General features: G+C 48.7%; 1 protein-coding gene and 1 long non-coding RNA gene across 5 annotated transcripts in view; one reads left to right on the plus strand and one right to left on the minus strand.

The window, feature by feature from the left end:
* The window catches only part of SP2 (Sp2 transcription factor), a 27,558-nt gene extending 14,350 nt beyond the window's left edge, over positions 1 to 13,208 (minus strand). The window contains exon 1 of one of the 3 annotated variants that reach the window (XM_047081130.1): positions 13,149 to 13,208. In XM_047081130.1, coding sequence (XP_046937086.1) covers positions 13,149 to 13,155 — 7 coding nt within the window. In that variant the 5' untranslated portion in view covers positions 13,156 to 13,208. Of the gene's footprint in view, positions 1 to 11,484; positions 11,598 to 13,148 lie in introns of those variants that run through there. The other 2 variants (XM_047081129.1, XM_047081131.1) reach the window with 2 other exon arrangements.
* Positions 3,615 to 14,657, plus strand: LOC124513287 (uncharacterized). 2 transcript variants are annotated; one of them, XR_006962345.1, is made up of 3 exons: positions 3,615 to 3,711; positions 11,988 to 12,231; positions 12,340 to 14,657. It is a non-coding gene; the product is annotated as an uncharacterized LOC124513287 (long non-coding RNA). The 2 variants fall into 2 exon arrangements; XR_006962346.1 differs by having other exon boundaries at positions 11,988 to 12,137.
* The last annotated feature ends 681 nt before the right edge of the window (positions 14,658 to 15,338 follow it).

A 15,338-nucleotide genomic window follows, 5' to 3' on the forward strand; every position in this document is an offset into this window, starting at 1 on the left:
TCCCGCCTCCCCCGCAGCTAACTCCCTAGTTCTAACCCAAGCTTCTTGCTCGCTCTTGCTATAGCCAGGTGCCAAGCCAACCTGGGAGAGAAGCATCCCTCAGCCAGGATCTCTACAAGGACACGTCTGCTCCATGAGGAAAACTTAGGTGCTTTATTCTCAGCCTTTATTACAAAGGCACAACGGCCCAGGTATGGATCTTCAGCACATGGGGAACTGCTTTAAGCAAATTCATATAGGATAGTAGGTATGGCCCCAAAGGTGTCACCAAGACTAGAACTAATGACTGAATATAACAAAAAGAATGAAAACAGAGTAAACTCTATTTTTGTTAAATGTGTTATATTTCTAAATATGAGTACAGCAGGAAAAGTCTTTAAAAATGCTGAAATGTTAAAGGCCATTATCCCTTGGTGGTAGAATTTCATTTGACTCAGAATTTTTCTCCTTGTTTTCCTGGATTTTCTCATGTTCCCACAATGAATATACTCTATTGTGCTTTTTTTAATTTTAAATAAAGAAAACTAAAGAACGCTGAGGAAGTAACAAAGGGAATCAATACTCTGAACTTAAATCCGATCTAAGAGAAATATAAGTAAAGTGGAAATCATGAGAATTGGGGCAAAGAATCTATGCCATCTTGTAGTTCATAATTCACTAAGGAGAAGGCCACTGGGCGGTAAGACTTGTACCTTGAACCTCTGGAAAGTAGCTTTCAGGAAGTACAGAAACCAGGTTATTAGTCTGGAGACTGGAGAAGGCAGTGAGCCCCCTGATCTCCTGGGAAGAGGACTGAAGTCATGGAGAGAGGGCAACTACTCAAACCATTCCGTCTAGGCTGGCCTCTGGCGGAGAGTCAATCTTCCACGGGAAAGGTAGGGGGAAGGGAAAGAAAAAGTCAAGGGGAAGGAACTAAGCCCAGGACAGATGATGGGCCAGTAAGACCGATGCCTTCAATGGTTTCCAGGCCCTACGGCCACACAAACTGCACTCCAGAGTAAGACTTTACAGGCACACTCGCAAAGTATATGAGAAGCCAGAGGGCAGCTCTAGGCAAAATCGTATTAGGAGATCCTGCAATAATACAGACACTGATCCTCGGCAAAATGCTAGAACAGATGACCGCACGCTACAATTACTGCAGTAAGGAAGCAGTGATCATAAGGAATAAGCACAGGGTTGCAAAAAAAATGAGTCATGCTTGTTTCCTGGGGTTTTGCATGGATACACCAAGAGAAGGGTGTTTTGCTGTGTGTTTTAGTTCAACAAGGGATCTGACTGAAATTTTCGTAATATCCTTATAAACGAGAAGGAAAAAAACAAAAACAAAACCAAAAACACAGGCAGGATAGTCTGGGTTGGGGGCTAAGCTGAATGTGCCTCTACCTAAAAGGGCTGAGATCCACACACCCTGGGGAGTTTGCTGCAAGGTCCACCAGGGTGTCTCAAACTCAGGGGTGGGCCCCAGGGCAAGGGTCGGCAGCTTCTCCTGGGAGGCCCGTGCTTTTTCTACCAGAATGTTTTATTCCGGTGTTTTCAGTGATGGTCTTTTAAAAATGAACGCATGCTATAGAGATCACTGGGTGACTGTTGCTTTACCGGGCTTTGCCTGTTTCGGGGCCTGTGTGTGTTTTCACAACTGTACCAGTGCCAAGTGGCGCCGCTCTAACTGCGTGGGCTAATTAAGACAACTTAATTCTGCACATTTAATTCACGACACATTTGTGCAAAGTGAGGGATGACGGCTCTTAAGAAGCGTGGGAGGGCTGTGTTGCACTAGACGCTGCAGGGTAGGCGTCTGCAGCTCAGGGAGCCTGAGGTGTCGAGGCTGTGGCACGCTGCTGCTGACAGCCGCGATACGGGTTCCATCAAGTGTCAGCCTCCCAGAAGGAAGTTGCTGATGTGATTCTTACTGGCTTTTTTGTAGTTAATTAATTTTATAGGAGCTAGATCAATGAGTTGATAAACAGATTTCTGTGCACAATTAAGTAAGGTTGCAGCATTCTAATGAAGACAATCTAAGTTGACTCAAAAACATTTTTCCTTTAGAGCAGTGATGTTCAAAGCATTCTGACCACGAACCACAGTTATAAAAACAATTTACATAAAGACTGAGTATGCGCGCACCCACACGCCTCCCTGTCCTATGCTCAGGCACTGAGTTTCCTGAAACAAAATCTACGTTACTCTGTGTGATGTGCTTGGGTATTTTTCTACTCTATTTCATTTTTTTTTAAATGCTGGCTGTGACTCACTAAATTGGTTCTGCGCCCTAGAGGCTGGAAAACGTGGCTTTAGAGTAGTCGATTCACCACTGAAGTTTGGAAAACCATGCAAAGACCAAGCAGGCAAGTTCAACTCGCAGATGTCACAAAACTGAGGGTTATAAATACAATGGGTGTCAGTATTAGGGTTCAGAGATCTTTAAAAACTAGTATGTGCAGTGCTTTTAGAGCATGAGGCTCCATCCAGACCTAAATGAGAGCTGGGTCTGTGCTGTCATCTGTGGGGTGGCAGGGGCATCCCTCTCAGCCTCACTGCGCTGTAAGACAAAGGGCACGGGACCTCCTGGGATTCTAGGAGGCATCAATAATTACTATGGAGAGCAGCGAGCACACAGTGGGTAATCAATAAACAGTAGTTTAAACTTTGTAGTTGAGTACATCTTGCCCTTGGGTTAAAAAAAAAAAAAAATCACATGCATGCAGAACAGGAAGACAGAGCTTAACAGTGGCTCTCCTGTGAAAAAGCCCCAGTAGATTCTTCTCAAAGCTAAACGGGAGGCAATAGAATCTAGACGTGGTTGCCAAAAAAGCTACTGCAATCTTGGACTGCATTTCCAAAAGTTCAATCACAGAAGAAGAAGTTAATCGTCCCAGTGCGTTCTGCACAACTGGGCCACATCTGGAGTGTCAGCTTTCATTCTGAGGGACATTTTGAAAGGGGCATTTTCAATTGGAGCTTGGTCAGAGGACAGGAGCAATGGTGTGACCAGGATGCCAGACTAGTGATATCCACCAGGGGACTTATCCCATAGGTGGTTCAAGACTTTAGGGTGGTAACTTCAAGAAGGCAGATTTTGGGGATGCCTGGCTGGCTCAGTCAGTTGAGCATGTAACTCTTGATCTCGGGGTCATAAGTTTGAGCCCCACACTGCAGGTAGAGTTTACTTAAAAAAAAAAAAAGAAGGCAGATTTTGGATTAATAGAAGGGAAAACTTTCAAAAGATAGAATCTGTTGCCTTTTGAGGTAATGTTCTCCCTTTTCTGGAATCGTTTAGACAGAGGCAGGATGTGTGTCTCTGTCAGAGATGGGATGTCTAGATGGGGTGGGAAGCTGGACTAAACGAACTTTTATAAGACTTTTTCAATTCTCAGGCCATGTTGCGATTAAAAACACAAAATGAGTTACTTGCAGCCAAGGATGGGAAGGGAAGGCAGGGGCTCTCCCAGGAGGCTCCCCTGGGCTCAGGTTCACTTAGCTAAAATTGGTGACTGACTCCCGCAGACATCCTCTGCTCTGAAATAGAAGGACACTAGAATGGGACAGAGTGCAAACGACTTGAAAAAAGGCCTTGAGCTTCTTACTCATCTCCCTTTCTCCCTCTACAGTTGTTGTTACCCTGGACTCAAACTGTTTGGAGACCAGGTTGGGCTCGGAGCAATTCTTCAGTTAGGAAGTTACAGCAGCATTTACCGAAGCAGCCTGCTGGTGCGCGACGACCTTGTACCATTTGGGTTTGGTTTCATTTTCCTCCCCAGTTGGCTCTTGAAATAACCCTCTAGATTTCAAACCAGTGTTTGTAAGTATCTCTCCTAGCGTCACTCAGAGCTTTGTGGCCCCTCGGGTGCAGGCTTGGGCAACCAAAACAGAGACTGATCTCCCTACCACTGGAGAACTATATCCTGGGATTAACCATGAAAGGGAAAAGAGAAGCATTTCCAGTTGGGTGTTTGGAAATGAAAAGTGGTTCAGAAGTAAGCATAGATGTGTAACTGCAAGACGATGATCAAAGGTACTTTAGAACCTCATTAATTTGGAACCTTATATTTAAAATGTGTAATTTGGACATAAATTGTGCTTAACTTTGTCTTCATACTATTCAAAGGGAGGCTAAATAGTGTATGAAGACTGCAAAGGGACTCTTGCGCAAAACCACGTAATTGTTTTATGCCACTTCGACCATTTCAATTGTACTGCGTGCTTTTAACAGCAGTTTAGATCCGGTCACTGAAACCTACACTTAGCAGCACTGGTGAGTGGGATTTCCTAAGCGTTCTTGAAAGAAAAAGCTGCATTCCTTTCAGAGTTGTGCCATTCAGACTTTTCATTAATTCAGGTTAGCTAGAACTTTCCCAACAGTCCCTTGGCTGGTGAAGTTTTACAGTGATTTATTACACAAGCAACAGTAGCTCTCTCAGGCTCCAAGGAATGCCAAGGGCATCAAGGGAGGCTTCCAGACTGGAGGGTTGGGGGGTGGGGTGGGGTGAGGTGGGGTCTAGGGCCTGATGGCACCACCCCTGACTCTCCTTTCCCCAGACTGGAAGCCAGTCTAGTTCGAACACCAGCTGAGAAGCAGCCCCTGAGTCTCGGGGCTCTTTCTGTACAGGCCTGGTGGAAAAGCTGCCGGCACTTTACTGTTTCCCTCCTTTCTCACTTGCTTATTTCCCTGAGCAGCAGCATCAGGACTTTGACCCTGGCTCTCTGCTCTCCCTGCTCCTGCTTGGGTCACCCAAGACTTCCTCCCTGCTAGATCCAACAGACCCTCGTCAGCCGTTCTTGACCCTGACTATTCCCAACGCCTCAAAATTCCCATGGATCTTCTCCTATCTCTCCAGCCTCCTCTTCCCCTTTCGGGTTCTGTTCCTCAACACCCATCCTTCTCACCCAATACCTGTTCCACAGGTGACCATGCCCACTCACAGGGCTCCAGGTACTGTCCACAGACTGCCACCTCCTGGATCTGCATGTGGCCCAGCTCTCCTGAGGGGCAGGCGGGTACATCCGGCCCTCTGTGAGCCTTCCACTTGGGCGGGCCACAGGACTTCCCACACCGAGCTGCCACCTCTGCCCATCCTCTCCCCAGCGTTCTCATCCCTGGCCCCCACAGGCCCCCTTCCAGATCCTTGAAGCTTTCATCTCTGCCACTGACCCTTCCTTGCTCAGGGCTCTTTCTTCTTCTCTCTTTACTAGCTAACACCTACTCACCCTTCATGTCTCAGCCTGGTTTTTCCCCAGAAAAATTTATTGAGAGCCCACTATGTACCCAGCTGTCATTTACTCAGACCCCTGAGATGAGGTTAACCCCTCTGGTAACACTCGCCACCCATTAAATAATCACAGGCTTAATGTCTCTCGATATTCGCAGAAGGGTTGGGGGGGAGGGCGGGGCGGTTTTCACTGCACTGCTACACACAACACAGGGGCCCTTCAGTGCCTGCGGACTCGATGAATAATAGTCTCTGGTGCAACCAACTTCTGTCTGGTATTTCCAATCACAAGGAAACCTGAACATCATCCTCTTTGCCTATGACTCATCAAGCCCTCATGAGTCTAGCTCCTAAATATAAACCTCTCTCCAATCCACTCACCACTCTCCATCCCCTTTGCCCCGACCCTGGCACTAACCACCTTCTGCTCGGCCTGGAATACTGCCCAGAGTCTTCAAAATGGCTCCCCAGCCTCTGGCCTGGCCCCCTCTAAGCCAGCCTCCACTATCAGTGTCAGAAGAATCTTTAAAATGCAAATCCCATCCAGCTGCCAACCCCCCCCCCCCCATTATACCTTTCAATAGCTTCAGATGATCTTAGGATAAGCTTGTAAAAGCCAAAAACACTCTGCCCCTCCCCCTCTACCTCTCCTTTATCTCTTGCTCTTCAGACTCTCCCCACAGGCACTTCAGTGTTTTCCATTTCTGGAACTACAACACGCCCTCTCTCACTTGGAGCCTAAGCCTGCTCTTTCTGGCATTTGTCTGGCTAACTCCAGTCCTTACAGCTCGGTTTATAATTCACTTAAGCAGGGAAGATCTTTCCTGACCTCTTCCCTCCCAACCCCCAAGTCTGGGGCAAGAGCCCGTGCTGTGTGCCTGTGTAAAGGTCCCACAGGCCCCTTCCCCTATCACAGGGCAATGAGTGGTGTCTGTCCTAGGGGTCTTTCCAATGGCCTGGCTCAGGAAGCACCGGTAACAGGAGGAGGCCTCAGACAGGACCCCGAAGCCCTGGCCATCAGACTGGGGGCCGCACCACTGGTCTTTCACTTGAGAACATTACTCTTGAGACACAGGGAATGAGAGAGAAGGGGACCTAAGAAATACCACAATAAGCTTTAGAAAGCTCTTTTCCCTCTGGAGAGAACTTGGGTCAAACTCCATAGCCAGGACTTGGCGGTACCTGGCTTTTTTTTTTTTTTTTCTTTTTTGGCCTCATGGGTTCCTACCATGGCCTTCTTGGCCATCCGCTATGGTATTTCCCCTGGAGGAATTTCACTCTGCACAAACAGTCCTTCTGCAGGCTATTTTGGTCAGCTCAGCTGGGCCAGAAGCCAACAAAACAGTTTCTCCCAGTTGCCTGGCCTGGAAGAATTCAGACTTGGTAAGGGAAAAGCAAGCCGTGGCTGGTTTTAGAGAACAAAGTTGGACCTTGAAGGGAGTTCATAAATGGGCTGAGAGAACCAGCCTGCACGGAAGGAGCAGCAACACTGGTGGTTAAAAACACCAAACTGCAGACAAGCAAGACTCCAGCACCACAATAACCATATAAAGGAGCTCAGTAAGGGTAAAAGGAACTTCACTGACTTTCCATAAATGAGAACAACTCTGAGTGGCGGCTTGCTAATGCCTCAGGCCAAAGGCGGCTCAGGCCAGGCCTCTTAGTGGGCCCACGATTTCATCAGGAAGTTAAAATTCCCTTCATCAGTTTGAAGCACCTGGGGGCTGAGGGGGTTAAGCTTCTGACTCTTGGGTTTCAGCTCAAGTCATGATCTCACGGTTTGTGAGTTCAAACCCCGTGTCAGTCTCTGTGCTGACACTGCAGAGCCTGCTTGGGATTCTTTCTCTTTTTCTCTACCCCTTCCTCACCTCTCTCTCTCTAAAACAACAACAACAAAAATTTAAAAAATTCACGGGGCACCTGGGTGGCTCAGTTGGTTAAGCATCTGACTCTTAGTTTCAGCTCAGATCATGATCTAACGGTTCACGAGTTCAAGCTCCACGCTGGGCTTTGCACTGACAGTTTGGAGCCTGCTTCAGATTCTCTGTCTCTTTCTCTACCCCTCATCTCCCCCCCTCAAAAAATAAACATTAAAAAAAAATCCCTTCAGCAGTTAAAAGCTGTTATTTCTCCCCTTTTCAAACAAAACCCTTTGCAAGAGGTACCCATAAGTGCTGCCCCTAATTCCTCTCCTGCCAGTCTTTCTTGAACCTGCTCCAGGTTTTTGCCCATGCCACAAAGACTGCTTGTGCCACCAGTGACCTCTGCATTGCTATATCCAACAGTTAATTCTTAGACCTTATTTTATGTGTTGATCTGACAGCTGACCCCTCTTTCTCCTTGAAACACTTTCTACACTTGGCTTCGGGAACACACTTGCCAGGTTGATCTATGTCTCTAGCTACTTTTTCAAAGTATTCCTTTGCCGGGTCCTCCTCTCCTCTCAAATTCTAACTGGTTGAGTTGCCCCAGGGTGCAGTCTCAGCATTTATTTTTCTTCTGTCTATACCTATTTCCTGGGCGGTTTCATCTAGCCTCACAGCATTTTAACAACCAGTAACATACAGGTTCTATATAACGATGACTCCCAAACTTATATCTTGTATATCCGACTGCCTACTGACACCTCCTCTTGGATATGTCAACAAGCATCTCAGATCTAACCAATGCCTGGTATCGTCCTAATTCTGTGTCTCCTTCAAACTTCCCCGTGCAGTGAATGGAATTCTGTCCTTCCAGCAGCTCGGTGCTAAAACCCTGTACGGCATACTTGACCCTTCTTTTTTTCCACACTCTACATATGACAGCCAGCAAACAGTGTTTCGGTTCAAGGTAGAAAATGCATTTTGAAAGTACAAAATACATTCAGAATCTGATTGCTTTCACCACCACCTGTTATCACCCAGATTCAGATCCTCATCATCTGTCACTGGGTTAACTGCAAAAGCCTCCTAGCCGGGCTTGTGATCTTGTTCCCGTCAGTCTGCTCTCAACATGCATCCAGAATGAGACCCATCACACTTAAGTGAAATCACAGTACTCCTCTGCTCAGAGCCCCCCAAGAGCATCCTGTCTCCCATTCAAAGTAAGAACTGAAGTCCCCACCGTGACACATAAGGACCCTATCTGACCTATCCTGTCCCTCCTCTTCACTACTTCAGCCACGCTGGTCTCCTTGCTGCTTTCCAACATACTAGGTACAGCCCCTTCTCAGGGCCTTTGCACTTGCTGTCCTCCTTGGCTGAGTTCTCAACCTCCCCCGCCCCCCACCCCAGACTGAGCATGGCTCAATCTCTCCCCTCCTTCTGTGGCTTCACTCACATGTCACCTTCTCACTGAAACCTTCCCTGACCACCCTATATATTGCACCCTTTCACATTCTTCTGTCTTCTCTTTTTCTTCGTACCACTTCTCATTGTCTAATATCCAGTAGTTACTTATTTATTGTCACCCACTAAGATGTAGGCTTCCTAAAGCAAGGAACTTCTCCTTCCCTTACCCACCCATGTATCCCTCCTACCTGGCACATAGTAGGTGCCTAGTGTATATTTTTTGAATGGATGAGTGAATGAATCCTGGAGACTGCAGAGTGGGAGAGCCTAAATGGAGTTTTAAGAACCACAGGAGAAAACCCACAGATGTGCGTGTCCTGGCACGAGGCTGGAATCCACCCGCCAGGTCAGCTCAGCTGATGCTGTCCCAGATGGAACTCCCAAGCCCGCCCACTGCCTCACGCAGGGACAAGTACCTGTGTGCAGACCCGCACAGTCCAGTCCTGCACCCGGACAAAGATCTCAAAGCACACACCTCATCACCACACACCAGGCACCGCTTTTCAATGTTTCTTTCAATGAACCTGCACCAGGGAAGGGGAATTCTTTTCCAAATGAGTTAAGATAATGAGGGCTGGCTATATGAATATGCCTCCTCGAAATGTGACTGTCATTTGCTAGTTTGCATCCTGCCTGGGTCACAGCCAGTGGCACTGGAAGGGACACTGGAGAAGTGCGTGGGGACCCAGGGCAGCTCTTCACCCTGACAGAGCAGTCCCAGGAAATGGTACAAAGAATACTTGGTCCCAGACCGCTCTTAGGGAACAGGAGAGAAAAAGAAACCAAGATACACTTTTTCCCCCTAGAAGACCACTGCGTACAAACACGTGTTTTCTCTGCTTTGGCACATTTACTTGTGAGTCACGCCCACATTCATCCCCGGCTCGGACCAGTTGTGAAATGAGCACTGACTTCATTTCCCCTGGGAAGAGAGGGTTGGCTTACCATTTACCGTTTGGAAGGCTGGGAAAGGTTTTGGTCTGTCTTTAGGCTAATCTGAGAAGCCTTCAGCCCGACACTGGCCAGGGGCAGAAATACTCCACTTTCAATCACACAGCCCTGCCTGCTGTCTCTTAGTCCCTAGTCACACTCTCTGGGAAGCCGCTCCATGATTCCACTGAACCCCAGGGGAAAGCTAACAAATACGCCAAAGAGGAAGCTCTAGAAAGAGGACGTTTGGCAGTGGGCAGGCCAGAGTCTGCTGGTCGTTCCTGGGCCACTTTTCACCCCGTGGATGAGGTGAAAGAGGCCACCTAACAGCCTAAGTCATGGCCTAAGAGCAAACCGGCATCTCAGAGCCCTCAGTCTCAAAAACAACAGTCCCCCAAGCTAAACGTTGGCATTACGACGCGGTGAGGCTTCCGGCCAGGTACAGCACACAACTCTGAAGCTGACACCAGCTGCAGCTAAGGAATGAGATGTCCAAAGGAGGGATGCAAACAGCTGGACCTGCACACATGCTCTTCCGGTGACACAAACAGCCTGGACATCTCAACACTGCTCGAAGCCGTTCACGGGGACAGACTGAACAGCATCTAACCTGGGCACTCAGCCCTTTTGTGCTCCCTTGCTCCTGAGCAGAGCTCGGCTCCCCAGGGCACGTCCTGATGAGAAGCACACGGTAATGCCCTGTTGCCGGTGACGGCCTCGGAGCACCCAGAAAGAGCACCTCCTGGCCGTGTGGGGGAAGCTAAGCAGCGAGTGCTGACTGAGCTTGCTCCTGGGTTCTCTTTCTAGCATCGTGTGAGGCAGTGGAAAAATCACTTTTCCCTTTCAGAATCCTGTCAACTAGGACAAATCTACCAGTACCACCGGGGAACATCTCTTCCAGGGCAATCTCTAATCCTTTCCCCAAACTTAGGCTGACAGTGCCCTGGAGTTGGTAATGCCCCATGTTTTTACCCTCCTAATTTGTAGCAAAAAACAAATAAGCAAAAACGTCAACGAATTCATTCCATAATGATGTCCACCTCTCAGTCCAGCATGTGGGTCAAGTGTTCCTCGTTTAGAACTTATGAGAAGTTCCCTAATCCCGTTAAGCTATCCAAACTCATAAGTACTGGCGCTTCTCCAAATACATTTTACTTCAAGTCTTCAGCCCGCAAGGTTTCAGACTAGACCCCATAATTGTTTAAACTCAGAAGAGTTCACATCTCTACAATTTCTAATACTCTGTATACACTTTAATTACTACATTTTTCTATCCTTGGAAGCAAGCCTTCCAATTTGTGGGTAAACAGAGAACAGAGGGAGTGAAGGTAAGTCACAGAAGAAGATGCTACATTTCCATCACAGCAATGTATGGTGACAAAGGTCTAGAAGATCGCTGAACTCAAGCCAGTACCAGGGTCTACCGACCAGTGGCAACAAGCTTAGGATGTCTTCATGAGGGCCCTGGTTGGGCAATACTCTCTGAAAGCAGAGTCAGGAATTATCACATGCCTATTGTAAAGGACTGTTCAAGCTACAAGGGACCCTGCAACTTCTCCAAAAGGCTGCTAGTAATCAACGAAAGAACGAGGAAGTTCAAGGACAAGATATCAAAATGAACTGCCCTATATGCTATTATGCCACGAAGCTCCTTTACCCAGATATTTGCCAAAATCTTCTTTCAGCTTCTCTCCTCCGACAGGCCTCCGGAGGCCCAAACTTTAATAGAATCTGAGAGAAAAAAGCCGGCCAGTCTATGTGCTGTCAACACTGGTGCCAAACTCTTCCTCCTGGAGCCAGCTCCCCTTACAGGGCAGTGAGGTGAGGATCCAATTATGAACTAATTCCACTTGGGTCTCCTTGGCAAAGACATTGTGTCTTTAGCAGCCTAGCTCAGGGAGTTTATAATTATGTCAGACCGGCTTTTTTTTTTCCTTGTTGTTACTGCTTTTAAATGAAGAGGGTTAAGCCTCTGTACAACCAAGCGGAAGAACCAGAATTAGAAAACTTACCAATCGCCCCAGCCAATGAGAATCCATTTCCAACAGGTATTAATGCCTGTTGGAAGCCACGGGAACATTGACATCATCAGCCCAACTGATAGGTTGTCTGACAGATTCGCCCCCTTCATCGCACACAAGAATTTAAAACAAAACAAGACACTGCAGTTATATTCATTATTGCAGACAACAGGTTTCTTTGTGTTATTAATCAAAATGACTTCTATGGTGTTGACTTCACCACTGTTCCCTCAACAACCTCTCTGTGAACTGGCCAACACCCTAAACTTTCTAGCCCTAAAAATCTTATCCAAAATACCAACTCAACGCTTAGCCCTCCATTGTGATACTTAAGGCCTTCTGGGATACAGCATGCCAAGTCGTAGACAGTGCATGCTAGTATACCTTGAAACAGTCATCACCCTTTTTTCTGCAATTAAATCAGCATAATGGGGGACTGTGAGCCAATTCCTTGCTTAAAGCAGATCTACAAGCTCTTCCCTCCCTTTCTCTAGGAAACCACAAATAAGGGAGCAAGAAGTAGCCTCAAGAAGAAACAAACTTTGGGAGAATGTGCACTGAGAAAAGCCAGATGGAGTCCCCCTGGATCAAGTTAATTAAGAAATAAACATGACGGTATACTGGAGTCAAAACCAAGGAATGCGGTGAGGACAGGTTTCTCAATTGCCCAAAGAGAAGACACAGTTCCTTTTCAACTAAAATTAGAAAGCCACTGGGAACATAAGCCAAGAAGCACGGGTAGGAGGCTGAGAACCAAAAGTCAGCAATGGGATGCTATGGGAGCAATGGGAGGCAGGGTGGAGAAAGAAAGTAAATATCCGTTTTATTTCTTCTGTCATTCCTTAGGTTTGCACCTGGCTTTTGGGATTCAGCAGTCCCACCGACGGAGCATCAGCTAACAGGCTGGGAGCTTTGTCAGCAAGTTCTTAAACGGCTCATAATTCTGCTAAGAGCTTGCGGGTATCTAGCTGGTGTTCAAGGACCCAAGTGAAAACATTACGAGGTTTATGTCCACGTCGCAGTCTAAGGCAAGAGGTCATCTGCCCTTTGGGGGGGGGGGTGCCCTCATGTCCTGACACACCATCTCTCCATTGGGGTATATCGGGAACCAGGCTGGCTTCTAGGCCCCGCAGTGCCCATATGGTTGGCGCCGTCTGCATTTTAAGCACTCCCTCGCCCCTCTCTGCACTCGGGAGGGCCCTGAATCGCCGGTAGGTACCGAGTCAGAATGCAGGAGGGTCCCCCAACACAGGGCTAGCGAGAGGAGCGTGGGCCGCCTCCTCGGGGCAGACCCAGGCTATGTCCACAGGCCGGAAGCACTGAGGTGGGTAGGCAACTGGGTGAAGGGGGTGCCAGGCACGCCCGGGTGCCCGCACCTCTCACCAGCCCCCGGAAGCGCCGCCCTCCCGCCCAGCGGGCTCCGAGGGGGCGGGGAGTCGAACGCCCCCTTCCGGGTGCCTCCGCCCGGCTGGCCAGCCCCGCTCCTCCTCCGGGCGGGAATCCTCCCTCCCCCGCCCCTCCCGGAGCCGGGCCCCGGCGCCAGGCCCGGTCCCAGGGGGGAACCCCCGGCCCCGGCTTCCCCTCCCTGCGGCCTCTGCCCGTCTTCCCGACCCTTGGGGGCCGGAAAGACCCCGCCGGCAGCGGTCAGGACCCACCGCTCATTACGACATCTTCCTCCCTGGCCTCCGCCGCCTCCGCCGCCACCGAGAGCCTGACACCGCCCGCCCAGCACCCGCCAATCCCGGAGCCCGCCACCGCCCGAGCGACGGCAGCGTTCACCAATAAGAGTTCAGTACATTGGGGACCGACAGCACTAGTATCCAATCAGAGAGAGGCGTCTAGAGCGACGTTGGTTTGGCCAATAGACTTGTGAAATGTCACTGATGGACAGTAGAGGGCACCAACCGGAAACCTACTGAAGAGTGAACGACATGTTCGTCGGCCAATTGGCGGGACGTGAAGTCCCGCCTACGAGGTGGTTGATGGACAGCAACAGGAAGCTAGATGGGGAGGGGCTTAGCTGAGGAGTGGTTTTGTATTGGTCGTGGTTGACCTTCCACCCACCTCGAACCCAAAAGATGAGTGATAGATCTACCCCAAAGCCAATCAGAAGTCCTTAGGGTGAGGCCCAGAAATGCCCTATAAATAGTACACACTTTACACCTCAATCTAGTGTCGCCCTGGAGTGGCGGGAGCCACCTGCTTTTCGGCTACTCAAACCCCTTGGCTGGTGAGTGGGAAGCCACCAGCCTTTTTTTTTTTTTAATTTCCCTCGCCTTTATCGCTTCGGGAGAGGGAAATGAGCCCTCAGGTGACTTTGTACCGCGAGGCATCGGAGTTCAACACAATAGCGGGAGTTGGGCTACGTGACACTTCTGAGAGAAGGGATTATTTCTCCATCTCAGTTCAAGCCCCTGTTCATCCTCACCTAGTTATTGCAGCGACCCGCCCCTCCCCTCCCCCCACAACGGGCGGTCCACCCAGAATCACCTGAAGCTCTCTAAAAGGAGATTCCCGGGGCTGCCGCTCATAATCCGATTCTGTGCGTCTAGGGCACTCTTGGAATATACATTCTGTCCAGCACCTTGGGCGGACAGAGAGTTGGGCCTTTCCGATTTACCTCCTTGAATGAGGTGCTGTGTGAGTACATACAGCCCTTGGGAGGCGCGACCCGGGTACGTTTTTCTTTCCCAGGTCTGCTGTACATGCGTAACTTGGGCAGGCTGCCTGGCATTACTGAGCAGGAATCCACGCTGGCTTCAGACCAGCCTGGGTTTGAAATTTACGTCCCACTTACAGAGGGGCAGGGTACTGAAACTCCCTGCGCCTTACGTCCTCACCTGCAAAATGAGGCTAGTCACACCTACACCTTACAGCAGCGGCTTCTCTTTCTTTTTTAAAACACCATAAGCCGCAGTGAGAAATAACATTTGAATCCCGACACAGTACCCTAAAACTCAGGTGAAAATGTGTAGCAAAGTTTCCAAAAACAATACTAAACCTTTCTACCCGCGACGCCCTGATAATTTCTATAGTTATTCTCCCTTCCCCCTTCCCCCCTTCCTTTTTTTTCGTTCCTTTTCTTGATCTTGACTGGCAGCTTGAAAAAAGCTATCATAAAGGGTTGGAGTGACCAAATAAAATACAGAGCCCAATGCCCAGTACACAGTAATTGATGAATAAATGTTAATTTTCTCTTCCAGTCTACCCCTCTCAGCCTTCGCCTTTGAAAAACAAGACTCTAAAAGCAAGACTCCTTCGGGGTGCCTGGGTGGCTCAGTCAGTTGAGCATCTGACTCTTGGTTTCCTAGGGTTGTAGGATCAAGCCCTGAGTTGGGCTTGGTGCTCCACACTCAGCACAGAGCTCATTTGAGATTCTCTCTCTCCCTTCCTCTGCCCCTCTCCCCTGCTTGATCTCTCTCTCAAAATTTAAAAAAAAAAAAAAAAAAAAAAAAAAAAGCTATCACTCCTCTAGTTAAGAACCTTCATTGGCTCCCTATGCCGTTCTGGATGAAAAGCCCAAACTCCTTTTTTAGGGGGCAAACAATGTCCTTCACACACACTTGCGTATCTTTCCTCCCCCACCCTATTCCCTTTCTACAGATCCTACCCTTTTGCCTCAAGGAAATATTTTACATTTCTTAAACACTCTTCTGTTTCCCTTCCTGCTTTATCCTTCCTGTCTCCTGGTAAACTCCTGAACATCCTTCAAGACCCTGCTCAAACTCTGAACACCTAACTCCCACTGAACCACGGCTTTTTTCCTTCTCTAGACTGCCGAGGGCTTCACTCGCTAACACTGCACTTTTATTTTCACATCTGTCCCCTGCTACATACACTGTGAG

Source organism: Lynx rufus, unplaced genomic scaffold (assembly GCF_022079265.1).
Source record: "Lynx rufus isolate CCGP_SWC_20201006 ecotype Redwood Valley unplaced genomic scaffold, mLynRuf1.p SCAF_18, whole genome shotgun sequence".
Lineage (NCBI taxonomy): Eukaryota > Metazoa > Chordata > Mammalia > Carnivora > Felidae > Lynx > Lynx rufus.